We start from the raw sequence: 18118 nt of genomic DNA, 5'->3' as shown, positions 1-18118 counted from the left end.
CAACTAAGGATGATTTTCAACAAATGTGATTGGATTTCTGGATTAGCAGAATCGGAACACACACATTATCAGGTAAGAAATACCTCCTCTCTGTTCCGGTATCCACTGATCTAGAACAAACTGAATTTTATTAGTATCCCTATATCCTGAAATGCTTGAAAAAGAGAAAAGTAGCAATTTTCTTTCTTTAGTGTTAAAAATACGGCATAGGGATAAATGTACAATTCACCAAATACAGACATGAAATTAAAATTTAGAATAGTTTATTTCTCAAGGTAAGTTTTGGTCAAAAGAGAAAACATCACTCTAAAAAGAAAGGCTCTCCCTAATAAGTTTACATACCACAAATGGGATTGCCTCAAAAAGAAAACTATTTTTTCCTGTAGCTTGTTGAAATGAAGGAAGGAGTCTACTGGTGTTTAATAATGCTGTTTTGGATAGTGATAATACTGGAAAAGAATAACTTTCCTTAAAATTTCATCATATGAAAGAAAACTCGTGTACTTATCTAATGTCTAATACACTTAAAGATTTATCATAAAAAAACAGAAAATGAATCCTAAGTGAAACAGGATCATTTCTTGGTTGTGAAGAAAGTTGGAGGATAAGACAGTGGAGGAAAGGGAACTGATTCCAAGTCTACATTAAAACTATTCAAAAACGAGAAAGAGAACTATTTCTCCAGATTAACATAAGGGCATTGATTGGTAGCTGTACAGTTTTAGTACTTGCCAAAAATGAAAGACAACAAGTAGAAATGTCAGATTTCAGGTCTGGATTTTTCTGTTTTCTAGGCAAATAAAAATTAACATGAACTGTTACAAATAAGTAACCACGTCAAAGTTTACCTTTAAATAAAATTTTGCATCAAAAATTCAATATAAAGAATTGAAATTGTCTTGGCCCTGTGTTGTTAATGTCTTAATTATCTCAACTCAGTAACTCTCACAAAAGACAAAACAAAAAAGATATCTTATAAATATACTCGAACACAATAAGTGCTTCCAGAACTATAATATTGTAAGTCTAAGTTTATAATTCTAAGGATACAGTAGAACTGAGGAAGAGATTGGAAAGAAGTCTGACTCAGCAATGCCAAAGGATGTTCATAAGCATGGTATCCTTCATGTGATGTTTAGGCAATCTTGCTGTACATTTTTTTCTTTTTTTTTTAGGGGGGTGGAGTGTGAGGATTAATCAACCCCTATACCCATGCTCTCTACCAATGTTGCCACATTTACAGTTAGTAGATCTCTAAAAGAATACTTGGGAGACATGGAACTTATAAAGTTCTAAAAAAAGCAAAGAAAAAATAATAATCCTATAGAAGATCACTATGTTTCCTATATAACACAGCCATTGTGAATATAGCAGGATAGTACCAATTTTCTTGGTGTAAGGCATCTGCATTAACTCCAAAGTGACTTTTAGATGGAGAAAATGAAAGTGTTTTTCAGTAACATCAGAAAATAGGAAAAATACATTAAAATGTATTTGGATTAACCTTATTCATTTAAGAAAGCATTAAAAGAATCTGCTTTACTCATGAACCAATTACAAAAGGTGCCTATAACCTTATTAATTAAAATGCCAAATTCATCTTTAATAATGGCTCCTCAGATAACCAACAACCATAACTACAAAATGCACACAAGACTTTTTTTTTGATACAAAGTAGGAAAATATTTTACTTTCCCTATATAACTGAGTATACCCTAGCTGTTTTTATGACTTATGCTGTTATCTAAGCCAACCAAAAAAAGTTAAATATTTCTCTCTGAAAAGAATTTCATTTTCTTAAACCACAAAGTATTTATAAGAATTCTCAAAGAAAAAATTTAAAAATGAAGGCACTCTTTGAATATGCATGTGTAACTACAAAGCAATGAGGCTTATGTTCAAAAACCAAAAGAAAAAAATCCTATCTATCCATATTAAAGTCATATGCGCCTATCATAAAATTAAATGTACTGCTTAATAAGAAAATAAGTCAACATAAAATTTAATATTATACAGAACTTATGCTAGTAGTAAATTGCAGCTGTAGTAAAATTGCAGCTGTAGTAAATTTAAAAAAATTAATGAGAAATTTTCAAAATAAGAGAATTTTAGATGAACTATTTCGCTAATAAAATCCAGTATGCTTGCTAAACATTATTTGAGACATATGTTAAACCCCACATAATAAAACTCATGTACATTAAATCACAAGAAGGAAGGCTGATAAAATCCAGGAGATAGTACTTGCTAATTAGTCCAAAAATTTCAAGAACACAAGTTAAAAGAAAATAGAAAAATACATTTAGTGATTATGATAAAGGAGTTATTTTGGGTTTTTTTAAGCAAAAAATGAAAGGACCAGACAAGTTAAAATCATGACTCCTTTGTAGGAAAATTCTCATACTGACTAAAGAATTCTGGAAATATTTCCAAGAAATGAGTAGTACAATCTTTTTAGTTTAGATGTTATACTAAATTTGAAAATAACAGAATCAATACAGAAACATGTGAGTTAAGACCTGATGATAGAATTGTCATATTTAATTAAAAATATCAGTACCTTTTTCAAGGCAGAATACTATCCACAACTTTTTAATATAGTATTTGTGAAGTAGAAAGATGGATAATTAACGGAGACACAGAAATGAGGCCTAAGGCCCTAAAGATCTCTCCTCTAATAATGGATAAATCACCTAATCTCTCTGTGAAATGACAGAGATAATCTACATGATGACTGGAGTCCTAAAATCCTGCCTTCTGATATTCAGGAAGGCTTTTTAGAAGTGGACAAATCTGGAAATGAAGTACACTAAAAGTACTAAAATGCAGACTAAAATTATAAGATCTAAATTATATCAATCATGAGAAACATACGTACAGCTGTATATGACAAATATGTAGGAAGTATCTAGGAAGAGGAACGCAACACAAAACAGGAAGGTTAAAAATAAGGGTCATCTCAAGCAGAATCATCCTCTTATGGAATCATTATAATACAAATCTATGACCAGCGCCAATTTTTTTATCTCGTTCCTTTTTTCAAAATATACCATTAATTAGAAGGGAGCATATTACCTAGAAAATCCTCCACAATTTAAAATTATGAATCATCTTAAATATCCTACTAATTTTATGTGATAGACTCAGAAAGTTCTTCCTTATATATGAAGAACCTTTAAAGTTTATCAACCTGGGGAAAAATAAACTTAATTAAGAATGTACACTACATACTAAGGACAGAAACTGTCAAATGTATGATTAAAACATACTTTGGCTACCTTCTAACCATTACAATAGTTATAGTGCAAACAAAGAATAGGAATGGAAGCTATCTACACTCCAATAGTCCAGGCGCCATGAAATTACTTTAAAAGATCATTACTGAATGAATGTTTAATATTGAAAATTCTTTATGGTAACATTACATATAAATTCAAGACAGCTATTTAAAATAAGTGGTGCCAAGATAAATTTATATAAAAAGGAAACTGCTGTAACTGGCTTAATAAAACCAATAGATACATAAAAGTCATTTTGAAGAATCAGCTCTAATTTTCATCAAAAGAAAAATACACTACCAAAATAAGTAATTCATCTTCAAATTTAACAGCATTTTGTTTACCATATTCTGATTTCTCTGAGGGCAGCAACACTACTAACCAAATCCATCTTGAAATCTATTCTCCTTCTTTGACCTCCCTGACATAGTATCTTACACTCTCTCCAGAGACTGATTTCTTCTCCATCTTGCTAAATAGAACTACTGCTAAGTTGTTTCAAGCCCTCTCCACTGCCTTCTCTATCTCCATCAGGAAGTAAACACCATTCTACATTCAACATTTCTTTCTCTTTACTCCTAGACCCTCTAAGTATTCTATCTCCAAGTGCTGACTGGCTATTTCTAACAAGATAGTTCAACACTATGTCACAATAAACATATAAAAATGAACTAAAAAAATCAGTTTTCCTTCACCTTTCATATTTCCATTAATATCACTGTTATCAAAATCACCAAGACTCAATACTCTCAACACATTTATTAAATCTCTGTCATTCTCCAGCCCTAATCCTATCAATTACAAAACCAAGTCCTACAAACATTTTTTTTTCCTTATACAAATTTCCTACTACTTAACCTCTGTAATTTTTCATCAAGGATTCACTAATGAAAATAGTTCTCCCCCCCACCTATCCAATTTCATACCTGAAATACTACTACTGGCATTCAAACTATTTTTCTCTTTAAGTTTCGGAAATATACAGTAATTTATCAAAATCCCTAAACTGTTACTATTCTTTATGTTCATAAGATATTTTGAGGCCATCAGCAATCCACCTCAACTTGACGCTTTTCATTTTACCATCCATTTTCCAAAATCTATTCCCAATTTTATAAAAATTGTTCTATGAACATGTCTTAACATTTCTTGCTTGGTTATTTATAATACTCTTCTTACTTATAAAATTAATTCTTTCTTACTGATTCAATTCTTATTTATCCTTTCGATGCATAGTTTCAATTCTTCCACAATAAAACCTTTGACCAATCACCTGAAATGATCCCTACATCTTTAGATACAGCAATTACTTCTTCTCATATTCATGCTACCATTTGAAACTACTTATCATTACTTCTTTTTTTCATTTTTTTCAGGTATTTCCCCCTAATTTAACTGCAAGCTGGCTGAAAACAAGTGCTGTGACTTTCTCTTCCTTGTGGTCTCCATATTTTGTGCTCATGAACAAAATAAACACTCAACTATTTGCTAATCAAAATGTCTTCACCTGTGTGTTTACATTATGCATTTTACATACTTTCCCTTGTAACTATCAAATCTCAAATACCTTTATGATAGCGACTCATAGAGCATGTCAAAGAATTACTACATAAAAGTAAATACACTGTGATAAGCTAGAGAGACAAACTCACATTCATGGCAACAAATTTTAAGGTATGTCTTTGATACCAAGATATAGATGAGAAAGAGACAGAATCTAAAAGAACCCCAGAAACCTGAAAGAAATTAGTGATAACTTAAGTTTATAATCAGAAGATTGAAGGTAATTCCTTACCCAGACAGGCTGAAACAAAGACTGGAAGCATCAAAGAATCCTTTAACATACAGAGTGCTGATATGACATCTTGTTAGATGATGACAGGTAATGAGATAGAAGGAAGGAAGGAAGAAAGGAAGAAGGAAGGAAGGAAAGAAAGGAGAGGAAGGAAGAGAGGGAGGGAGGGAAGGAGGAAGGAAAAAAAAGAGAGAGAGAATGAGAGAGACAGAGATACGATATCCCGAAATCTTGATTCACAAGAGAACATGATATGAAATATACCTATTTTGAGCTTTTCTTTCTCCCTTTCCTAGATACATGCAGTTATAATAATTGCCAAAAACTGAAATAGCAGTAACACTGAGAACATGTTAATGTCAGAAGTATACGTGTGCAAAAATTCTGAGTGGTGGATTGGCAGCCTCTGCTCATTTGGAACGTTGCAAGGAGAAATTTATTGTTCTGGATTAGTGGACACTGGAACATTTTTTTAAAATCTCAAGTAAAAGAAAGGTTAACAATTATAAAAATAAGAAAAAATTGAATTAAATAAATAAAATTGTTATTTGGAATTTACCCATGAAACAACAAAAAAATAAAGCAAAAATCAAATTCAGTAAAATTGTTTTCTAGCAAGAGACATATTATAGTCTTCAGTTAAAATCAGAACCAGACAAGAGGCAACCAGAAGAGAGCTTTGAATAACATAATAGAAATATAAAGACATGGAGAGATTCATAGACACAGCTAGAACACTAGGTATAGAAAGAGAGCAGTAAAGATAAAGCAAAAGCGCCAGACACATGAGGAAAGCTACTAATGTGGAATCTACAAATACCATTCCAAACACTTTGTCTACTATCTGATAATCAAATGGCCTAGTACTAAGAATTTGAAAGTCTCTCTTCATCTTTTCAAATAAATTTAATATTCACTTAGCTAGCCTTTAGTTGAAACTTGGCTATACTGTGATAATTTAAGAGAAAAAAACGTTAAAAAATAACTGTGAATTTAGGAACATCTATACTTTATATAAACTCCTAAAGTTGCCCACCTCTTTCAGGTAACGGAACTATTACAAAAGCCCTCAACTTCAGAGAGTTTATACACATTTTCAAGTTATTTCTGGGAACAATTTATCTGCCTCTCAGCATTTAAGTTAGAATTTAGAGCATTTAAACTAGAGTTTAGAACTTCTGTCAAAACAAAGCAATACTGATATTTACCTTTTGCCACTACCCAAAACAAAAATGTAGGCTTGCTAAACTATACCCGAATAGTTTGGAATATTCTTAACACACACTGTCTGCCATCAATATAATATCCAAATATACTCTACTTTTTCCCCAAAACACAAGTTATATAAGGACTGGTCAGCTGAAACATGAATAAGTTACATAGTTTTTTGAAGAATGTAGATAAACAAAATGTAAGGCCTAGAATTTACTTTTTTGTAAAAAAGAATAAAGTTGCCTTATGTTCATAACCTCTTGACAATATTCTCTCGTTTTTTCTGCGGCTCATTTAAAAAAAAAAAAAGAAACATTCAAAGTTTCTACATTATATATTATGCTTTTCCAACAAATACTTTTAAAAGTTTATTTTAAGATTATTTTTAGTTAAAGATGAAACAACAAAGGGGATAGGGAATGCAAGGAATACGTAGTCTATTCCATTTCATACCCTATGTTACATCATCTCACCTGTCATATACTTCTTATAAGTAGCAAAAACAAACCCAAAATCCACTCCCCAACTGCTTTTATCATCCCAACTGCTAAACAGATCCTCTATTAAGATGAAAGTTAGCAGTAGAAGTAATGAAAATGACTCCATCACTTTCTAGACAAAACGACTAGCAACTTGAGAATCCATTGATGATTTGGAAATGAAATAAATTAGGAAATCATGTAAGCATACAAGGAATTAAATATCTTTATCTCAATTATCAATCGCAAACCTTTTATTTTATTTATAAATTAAAGTGATCCTAAAATAAAGGATAAGATTTTGAAAAGTGTTGTCAAGACTTGACACAGGAAAAAAAAAAATTAGGATATTTATCTGAATGATGAATACCAGTAAAATATTAATGGCTCAATATTTAAAATGTATTAAATGTATTAATAAATTTATGTATTAAAATTTAATTACTATATATCAAACATAGAAATTTAAAAATTCACTCTTTCATCTCTGAAAAGGTTTTTGATGACATAAGATTTTTTACTCTATAAAATTTTAAAAAAGAATTTTAACTTCTGTAATAGGTAAGAAAAGTGCAAAAAAATGCTGATTAATACAAACCAATCATTTATTATTACATGATTTCATTACCTTTTGCAAAGACACTATAAATTTCAAATGGAAAATGCAATTATAAAAAAGGGACTAATATTAAAGCAGTAGTCTCAAAATATACTTGATAAAACCTGTATGTTTAAGAATTTGTATGTAAAACTTTTGTTCTTTTAAAGGTGCAATTTACATTCCTTATTTGCTGGTCATAGGTTTAATGGTTAATTTACTTATTCATGCTGTAAGCTTTGATTTTAAAACTCACACAAAACGTTAATCTTAATAATACTTCACCTAACCTTTCACCATTTCTAGTCTAAAAATGGAATATTCCAGTATAACTAGTCCCTCCACATAACGCACAAAAAAATATTTACTAAACTGAATTTGTGATTACTAATACAATTTAATGTCAGGGATTGAATTTGTACTCAATCAACTTTCATGGTATTTTAGTAACTCAAAAGCTTACTTATTAGCTAGAGAGTACAACAGTTACAACTACAGCCAAAATTCATCATGATAGTGAATAGTGAACACAAGCTTCTACTCTGCCTCAAATTGTTTTAATCTTAATAGCAATGCTGGATGCTTTATCTTCCATCTGCCCATAGATAAAACAAACAATGAAAAGAACAAAAGAGTGAAGAGCAAAAACTAGGGCATTTAGATAACTTACAAATTAAGAGACAGATAGAAAAAAAATTGTCAAGCTAAATTATAAGATCTCAATAGATGTACTCAGAGTTAATAGCATTATGGAAACATTTCCCCCCACACATACACACGAATCATTAACTGGATATAGTTGAATGTTAGCTGTGCAATGACCAACCATAACTACAGTTAGCACTTAAGAACACATTAGCAACGAACAAAAAAAACATGGGTTTAAATCCCAAGTGACCTTAAAACAGCCGTGTAACCTAGATAAACCTGGGCAAAGCACTTCATCTCTGTTTCTCCATTCATAAAACCAGTAATAATAAAATCTACCCTGATTATATTACAAGGTTTTTATGAGACCCAAATGAGGTAATATGTAGGAGTATTTTGGAAGCCATTAAAAATCGAGAAAAATTTAAAGAGTAGCTTTATTCTAATGAGATGGAACAGTAGCTCACCTCATTTTTTAAAATGCAGGATATATTTTTAATCCTTTTTGTTTTATTTTTCTCAAAGAGTCTGAAGATTCTATGGATACTATCCAATTCTACTTATTATATAAATTTGTTTCTTCTGCCGTTTAGAGGCTTTTCTCTCTCTTATTCAAAAAGAGCAGGAAAAATATCCTTATCTAAAACTCTTATTAAACAATAATATATAAAGCAATAATATAACCCCTTAGCTAGTTTCAAAGAATATACAATATAATATGAGTGACTTCTACTCCTTGTTGTATCACTAATTTGTAAGGATCTAAGAGTAAATCACTTCAATCTCAAGGCGCTGCAATTTTCGTATATACTGATACGGTAGAGTATTAGTGTGATCGACTTACCTGAAGAGAAAAAATTCACCTTTATAACTTAAAGGTAAAAGTAATATTCAAGTATGAGAGAACATTTTCCCTATAAACACTCAGTAATACACCAATGCCCTTTGAAAATACAAAATTACTAGTCACTCATATGTATATAGGCCGCAAACTGTTTTCTTTTGAAACTATAAAGACAAATTGAAAAACGACTAATTTCCTTTTCCAACAGAGATGTCCCAAGAAGAAGCAAACCAGACACACAAGGATACAAAAAGGTGAAAAAAAAATTTTACCAGCATATTTAAAGATTTGCTTTTTAAAAAAAACTCCTCTATACATATAATCACTAAGGAAATCCATCCATCACTAACAGCTGTACCTCAAACAATTACCATGGTCTTTTTAGGAAAATAACAATTGATAAATCTTATTTCTTACCTTATTGTACACTAAGACATAATGACAAAACAGCTCAAGTTAATTTCTTCACTAACAAAAATTCCTTTTATTATCTTCTGCATACTCTTCCCTCAAATTGTTTTTATTACTTCTTATCATGTAGAAGTTAACTTTACTATGATTATCAATCAAGTATTGAATCACTTTCATGAATTTTTTTCACAAACCATTATATTTCACAAGACTGTTTAGTGAAATAATTTCTTTTGCAAAATAATTCTGACCACATATATACTACTGCTATGATTTATTACCAGAGATCCCTATCATTGATTTTTAAGTAAAATGTAAACGTGTCAAAATAGTAGAAACACATTTTTCTTTCTGTTCTCTTTGTTGAAAGGTACCACTGATATATAGGAAGTAGATTTAAAAAATATGTAAACAGTAGCATTTGAGGAGCACTTTATACTTCATATAGTGGTTAGAGAGGAGTGGAACACTGCAGAATAAAGTATATGTGATATTAAACCACTGCAATTCAATACTTAGGAAAATACACTAAAATTCTATGTAAGAAGCAAAATATGGAAGGAAAAGGGTTTAATCCCATATAAGTATCTAACATACTATAACTTGAAAAAACGGCAAGAATGACTGATTCTTTGGCTTTAAATTTAGAATGGGTGTTATTTTAATAAATTGTTATACTACAAGACTACTAATAAAATACAGTAACATAATATTCACTATAATTTCTTCACAGTTTTCAAACTTTTGTTTTACCTATATTTCTTCAGATTTGTGAGTTTCTCATCAGTTTCACTGTTAAAACTATTTTAAAAACTAGCTTAGTTATCACAATATTCATGTATTGTAATATGTACAATTTTCTTTCAAATTGAGCATCTGAAGTGAGGAATAAGCAACCTTTTGAAACTTACAGTCAAAATAATGTCTGAACCAATTCTTAAATGGATTTCCTTTGTGATATGCAGAGTACCTGAGTCAAGAAGTCCCCAATTCTTTAAAAGCTATGAAGAGACTGATAATTACCATATTGAAGTAAGATCGAATTTTGACTCCTCTTGCCAGATCCCATACTATCACATTTCCATCATGACCAGCAGAAAAGAGAACTCTTGGATCAAATGGGTGTGGCTCAAGAACAAACACCTCATCTTCATGACCCTGAAATATTTTTGAAGTAGCAAAGAATTATAAACATTAAAAAAGAAAATTCAAACACCAATACGGAAACATTTCTAGAATTTTAAGTTTTAAGAATTATTAAAGTGGCAAAAATCTTCATATTTATCACTGTGTAATAATGAAGCTGAGCTACTACACTATCACTGTCCAGGCCTTTGCAATCATTTGGTGAAACCTGAGAATATTACTGATGCAGCCCCACATACTGAAAAACAGCAAGGATCTGGTATTTTCAAGCCAAACCTATTTAACTGCATTTTAAATTTATTTCCAATAGCTTGCAAAGACCTATTATCCATCTAGCAAGTTAGTCTTTTAGTTAACATAAAATACTTCATTCTTCAATGAAAATATTCCATTCTACAATCAGTTTCAAATATGCCAAATAAAAATTAATCTTTTTTCTCACCATCAGAACGTGAATTAGTTGACCAGTGTAAGAATTCCAAACTTTCAAAGTCATGTTATTAACTGCAGTTATAACTGTATTGTCATGTCGATCCCATGCTACCATAGTTACTTTCATTTTTGTGATTTTATCTTCTACTCCTTGAAGGTTTTGGCTGAAAGTGATGGAGGCAGTATTTGTTTACGCAGACATTATTTATAAATATCATCAGTATGACAAAAATCTAAATATATTATCTCTTAATTTATATTCATTAACATTAACTATCACTTAACTGTAATTAAGAATAGTTTGGGGCTGGCCTGGTGGCTCAGGAGGTTGGAGCTCCGTGCTCCTAGCTCCAAAGGCTGCCAGTTCGATTCCCACATGGGCCAGTGGGCTCTCAACCACAAGGTTACCAGTTCAATTCCTCGAGTCCCATAAGGGATGGTGGGTTGCGCCCCCTGCAACTAAGATTGAACATGGCACCTTGAGCTGAGCTGCCGCTGAGCTCTCAGATGGCTCAGTTGGTTGGAGTGCGGGCTCTCAACCACAAGGTTGCCAGTTCGATTCCTCAAGTCCCATAAGGGATGGTGGGCTGTGCCCCCTGCAACTAGCAATGAATGGTAACTGGACCAGAAGCTGAGCTGCGCACAACTAAGACTGAAAGAACAACAACTTGACTTGGAAAAAAAAGTCCTGGAAGTACACACTGTTCCCCAATAAAGTCCTGTTCCCCTTCCCCAATAAAATCTTTAAAAAAAAAAAAAAAAATAGCTTCAATAAACATAGAATGATGGCAAAAATTACTGCACTGACTCAGCAAGCCCAGGATTCCAGCCCTCCTAAGCCCCTAGTTATAGATGAGCCCCTAGTTATAGATGACGTGGAGTAAAAATATCACTGCTTTAACTCTATCTGGACCCAGGAACTCTGTATGTCATGCTGCTCACGCTCCATCTTTTACTGTTGCTGTCATGCCCTGCTAACTGCTTTGTTTTTCCATCCATCAGAGACTACTACACACAAATACAAATAGAAAAAAATGCTAAAATATTAAGACCAAAATAACAATTACAAGGTGTAATATAATTTCTCTTGGCTGGAGAAAACCATTGGATGTACCACATCATCCCTCTGTGACACATAGAACATTATAATATGTTTTGCTTTTAAAAAACTAGTGAAACTTAAACTACTCTTACAGTATTATCATCCCCTTAACAAAACTAAACTGAAAAAAATCATTAATGCAGGTCTTCTCAGATACTGCAAAAAAATCATTTAATAAAAATTAAAGCCTTTCATCTCTAATAGTACCTATATTTATTATAATCATTTTAACAAGAATTAATATAACATACTCTAAATGATCTACCTACATTTATGTATTATTTAAAATTTGACCGCTTACCCTGCTGGACGAGTAGCCATATCCAACAAAATGCTCTTCCATTCTCTTCGTTTAAATTGCCAAATACGCGCTGTCCCATCACGACTCCCACTTACAAACCTGTATTAAAAGGAGCCCATCCCCCAAAGAAATGTACTTTCCCAGAATTACGTATTTAAAAACACTAAGAAAGACAGCACTCATCTTTACTTACACAATATTCTAATACAATAAAGATTACTCTATCAGGTATTCCCTGCAAATCTAAGAACTTCTGAAACTTTATAGGTTCTTACAATTTTATACAAACATATTCCAATGTTTATGGCTAGGTCTCAAAAAAACATTCAATAAGGCTGAGATTCAAGGCCATTATTTACTACCTCAGAAATAAAACTTATATTTTCCAACAGAAAAATACTGATTTTCCTCCCAGCATTAATGAACTTGACTTGTTTTTACTCAAGGTACTTAGAAATTCCTTTTTTTTTTCATTTTGAAACAAGAACATGGAAAAATTTAAACAATGTCATCTAAGTTTATCAATTGACAGTTCTGCTTCAAATATTACATTGTGATACGTTTCCAATCTCTATTTAAAAATTTCCCTATACTTTGATAAGTACAGGAAATAAATAATGTGGCTAAAAGTCCCTGTTATTAAAAGTAGCCAAATAAACATTATTACAAATAAAACAAAGACGTGTTTACATGCATGTGAAGGCTATATTCACTTTTTAGCATAACTGGTCAAGATTTTTATTTTAGATGGTTAATTCATATACAAATCTAATTAAAATCTTGAGTATAAAAATAGTCTTTATTGCATAACTTTTAAATTGGAATTAAATTTAACAAAAATAATTATTTTACCTGTTACTAGTGTTGGAAAACTGGATACTGTCAACTTTGTCCTATATATAAACAGATAAACAAAAAGAGGATCAGTATATAATAAACTGGTATAGTCATTTAAATTGTGCTCATCTAATCCTTTTTACTAATACTTACAGTATGAAACTCCAATTCTGATATTTTTTCTGGCTGACCTGATCCAAAAAAATAAACCCTAATAATATGATCTGTGCTTCCTGTGGCCAGAAACATTCCACCTGAAGAATAACAGCAAACATTTATGAGTAAAACACAATTTCAAAATCTCTGAAAATGAGAAAATGCAATGCAAGCAACATCACTATATATACTGAATGATTAATACTTTACTGTAAAACTATTCCTATTTATCCTAAGTATATAAGACATCTAATCTGAATTTAGTAAAGTTTGTTAACATAGCTTTGACTAGGATGAGTTTTTCAATATTTACAAAAGTAAAGCATTCCACTACAAATGATTTCACTAAGTAATTACAAATAATTGCTGAAGTCCCTCTTTTGCCCCGTCTGTCATCTGTTAAAATTCTTTCAAACTTTTAGGGTCCAACTCCTTCAGTAAGTTGTCTTTATAAAGCTTTGCAATCAAATAACCCTGTTTTCTTCTGAACTCTCGTTAAGACTTTGTCTTATAGCACACACATTCTACCTTCCATTATAGTTATTTGTATATTCAAACTACTCTCTCTTTGGAATCAATATTCTCCCACAGTGTTGAAAACAGTGCTATATATAATTGTATTAAAGTACTCTGAATGCATGTATAGAGCCTACATTTGTGTTATTACTACTGTGTTTCCCCGAAAATAAGACCTAGCCGGACCATCAGCTCTAATGCGTCTTTTGGAGCAAAAATTAATATAAGACCCGGTATTATATTATATTATACCAGGTATTTTATTATATTATATTAGACAGGGTATTATATTATAATATATTAATTATATAAGACTGGGTATTATATATTATACCGGGTCTTATATTAATTTTTGCTCCAAAAGACGCATTAGAGCTGATGGTCTGGCTAGATCTTATTTTCGGGGAAACACGGTGGAAGGAAAACTGTTCATGGAAGCAACAGTGGAAATCTGGAAGTTAAAAATTAAAGATGTTTAGATATTAACATGGCAAAAACAGATGCATGTCATCAGTTTGCACACTCTCTCAAGCACTACTGCTATCCAACTTATGAAATGACAAGACTAAGTAAAACTGGAAATAACTGGTATTAGGAACATTAAGTATTAAATCTATTCATGTTTCATTTTATTTTCTTATTAATTCAAATCTCCAGATCATAATTTGCTTAAAAAGACTGATATTCATTCAAAACGCTGTTGCATAAACTCAAAACTTAATTGGAATATCAGCATTGTTATACAGCTACCTTTTAAAGAGCAAATAAGAACAGTTTTGGAGCAAAGTAGTTAATAAAGTTGTACAAATATCAAATTTATTTTACTTAGCAATATGTGATACCTCCAAAAATCCATGAAAATATAAAGCCAATTTAAAATACATTTCTTCCAGCAAGATAACTACTCAAAGATTTATTCTTTAACAGAGTAAAATTTGAAACTATTTATTCTTTCCTAAGATAGCATTATGGTCTTCTTCAAAAAAAATAATAGTCATGTGAGTATACATAGTAAACTCTAGCAAAGTTCAAATATTTCTAAATATTTCCATCCCCTGCCATGTACATGAGAATATGATTTATATTACAACAGTAAATATTTTCCAAAATTTTATGTGTTCCACTAGAAACTTTCTAATGTCCAATTTTAAGCGGAAAATTAGGGAGAACAAAATCTTACCAGCACTAAAAGAAGAACAGATCATTTGAACTCCAGGCCTAGGACGCTCTGTAAATTTTGCAGGTCTTGGACTATAATACAAAAAATAAACAATTAAAAATATCCCAAAGGGAGTAGCAACACCAGAAATCAGCTGTTTCAAAAAACAATCACAGAAGGACAGAATTAAATAAGTAGCAACAGATGGCTCTCTTTCTAAAAACAAGTTCAAAATCATTATGTGTCATGATCAGCAGATCTCGTAGAAACTCTAGATACAGATTTTGTAGGAGCTCCTGATTACACAACAATCCACACATAAAACAATCCCAAAGCCACTGTCACACCAGACATGTAGTAATTAGTTATATTTACTCCTAATCAAATTTAATAGGTTCTTAGTTTTTTATAGAGTAGAATAGCAATGCACAAATACATTAGGAAATAAGTCATTTGTAAACATGAACACACTAGCAAAGTGGGTGCTGCCTCTGTGGCATATGCATACTATGAATAACTAAACTTTTTCATATCATACATTATTAATTAAATATCTCCCTTTGTTTATCTTCTAATGTGACAAAATATGTCTTATAAGATGCCAAAAAAGAAGAATCTGACATTTATTCTAGTGAAAATCTTGACGATTTGATTCTTAGGTCAACTATAATAATATAGCTCATTCAAAACAGTGATCTTTAGAAAATAGGTCACATTCAACTATCTTTTCATTAATTGTACAATTATATTAGATTATGTCTTACATTACTACTGACAAAAAATGTTATAATCAACCATATTAAAGAAAATAATTATAGATTTTACATGATGTAATGTTCCAATACAGTGATCATATTTAAAGCCCTACTTAATATACATGTTGACCTAGTTTTTCTCAGATTAGGGAAACATTTCAAAAATAATTAGAACCTTCAATCTCAACCAGAGTGTACTGCAGAACTTTTACAATCCTTAGCAAACAAACACAGTGGTTTCAGTTTTGTGTTCCCGTAAGGAAAAAAAAAGAAAACGAGTGGTAATAAGACAGGAGTATTTTGAAGGAAAGAGCTAAAGCTATGACAAAGATAAGTGAAAAAAGAAACAAACATGTTAACATAAGAAAACATTCTTTGAAGCATAAAAGGAAAAAGGGAAACATAAAAATGAAAGAGGTCAATATCAATGAAAAGCCAAAATGAATTTGTTATTTATTCAAGGGAAAAAAGTAAATTCATTCCTATTTTTGACTTTGTAACTTTTGCAATTGCAACCATTAAACATATTTGTTTTTAATGTCACATCTATGAATTAAAAAAGCAACTGACTTTATTTTAAGGGTTCCAGCATCCCACAACCAAAAACAAATAGTGCCATCTGCCCCCGTAGAAGATAGGTATCTCTTTGAGCCACTGCACAACGGTGAGAACTGAAAAATAATCAAAGAAAAAAAATGCCTTTACAAGAGTGATACAGTCCAAACAATAAACCCATTTTTTACCACACAAATAGTAACAATAATAGAATTGGAAAACTCCCAGAATTGACAATCATGACTGACTACCAGGTTATTTAAAGTCTACACATTTATAAAGAAAGCAGAAATATTCATTTCTTTGTTTTAGCTGGCTTTATACATTGGATTATAAAAGTAACTTCTTAAATTTTACTTTAAATTATAATCAAAAAGGATTTTCCAGGGATTAAAACAACTACCTGTAGTGATGTTATAGATGCACTGTGGCCCTGAAGAACAGCCAAAGGTGCACATGTTCGAAGACACCAGACTCGGATCATTTTATCACAACTTCCAGCCGCTATCATGGTATTCTCAAAGTTTACAGCCATGTCTGATATCTCAGCAGCATGTCCTCTTAAAGTAGCTAATAATCTCCCATCATCTGTTGCCCAGATTTTCACAAGACAGTCATCAGAACCCTTCAAATAAGAATGAATAATAGAAATAACTATAATTTTTAATTCAAAATATTAACACATACAAAGATACCATATTTGTTACTTCCCAACAATTGTCCACTTCCCAACAATTATATTAAGTATTGAAAAGTGTTAAATACTTGCGTTAGGAATTTTCCTCTACATAAGCCTCCTTATTTTATTAAATAACCCACTTACAAATAACACCCATGTGCCTACATCTAACAAAAGTAAGATGTTAGCAATAACTAACATTTACCTACTATCCCCTCCCCACCATCCATAGAAACCTCTATCTGGAATCCTATGAAAGAATCCGAACTTCGGAAGTAGCCAAACAAAATTGTAATTGCAAAACAAAGGTAATATACAATACTGAAAATAAAAGTAAGCTCACTTGGGGCTTTTTCTCCTACGAAGCTAAAAACTTAATATGCATTTTTCCATCTTTGATCTTCAGGTAAATATACATATAAATCACCCAAAGCCAGTTATCAGAAAAAATTTTATCTGATGAAGTCAATAAAAATACATAAATTACTTGTTTTCACTGCAACAGCAGTGTAAGCTCATCAAGAAACTATAAAAGATACACAGTAAGTATAGATACTTACAAATAAACATTTCAATTTCATATAGCCAAAGTAGAGACTAAGACTTTTAGCCTGTTTTTTTTAAATTCTCTAATTTTCCTTCTTCATCTTATAGCTTTAAGTTTATACGGTTTTCCCGATCTCTCCCTATATCCCCCTATTTTTCATCATTAAAAAGTTTTAAATATACAAAGAGTAAAGAATACTATCATTAACCCCATATATCCATTCCCCAGATTCAAAACTCATCAACAGGTTTCAAAGGTTGCATTTGTTAAAATTCCTTACAATGTCCAATCTAATACTTTAAAAAAAAAAAAAAAAAAAAATTAGGGGCCAGCCCGGTGGCTCAGGCAGTTAGAGCTCCGTGCTCCTAACTCCGAAGGCTGCCGGTGCGATTCCCACATGGGCCAGTGGGCTCCCAACCACAAGGTTGCCAGTTCAATTCCTCGAGTCCCACAAGGGATGGTGGGCTCAGCCCCCTGCAACTAAGATTGAACACGGCACCTTGAGCTGAGCTGCCACTGAGCTCCCTGATGGCTCAGTTGGTTGTAACGCATTCTTCTCAACAATAAGGTTGCCGGTTCGACTCCCACAAGGGATGGTGGGCTGTGCCCCCTGCAACTAGCAACGGCAACTGGACCTGGAGCTGAGCTGCGCCCTCCACAACTAAGAC

At 31.7% G+C, this 18118-nt stretch overlaps 1 protein-coding gene across 1 annotated transcript in view; it reads right to left on the bottom strand.

Annotated features, from left to right (window-relative positions):
* The window catches only part of PHIP (PHIP subunit of CUL4-Ring ligase complex), a 119196-nt gene that overhangs the window by 60273 nt on the left and 40805 nt on the right, over positions 1–18118 (bottom strand). The window contains exons 8-15 of the mRNA XM_074333220.2: positions 16628–16849; positions 16240–16340; positions 14936–15006; positions 13237–13337; positions 13099–13139; positions 12247–12345; positions 10854–11007; positions 10289–10423 (exon numbers count right to left, since the gene is read on the bottom strand). Of these exons, the coding sequence (XP_074189321.2) occupies positions 10289–10423; positions 10854–11007; positions 12247–12345; positions 13099–13139; positions 13237–13337; positions 14936–15006; positions 16240–16340; positions 16628–16849 (924 nt within the window). The remainder of the gene's footprint in view (positions 1–10288; positions 10424–10853; positions 11008–12246; positions 12346–13098; positions 13140–13236; positions 13338–14935; positions 15007–16239; positions 16341–16627; positions 16850–18118) is intronic.

The sequence above is a fragment of the Rhinolophus sinicus genome, chromosome 2 (assembly GCF_057876585.1).
Source record: "Rhinolophus sinicus isolate RSI-liver-muscle chromosome 2, RSI-T2T, whole genome shotgun sequence".
NCBI classification, from domain to species: domain Eukaryota; kingdom Metazoa; phylum Chordata; class Mammalia; order Chiroptera; family Rhinolophidae; genus Rhinolophus; species Rhinolophus sinicus.
The sequence above is the reverse complement of the archived record's forward strand: the minus strand, read 5'-3'. Positions and strand labels throughout refer to the sequence as shown.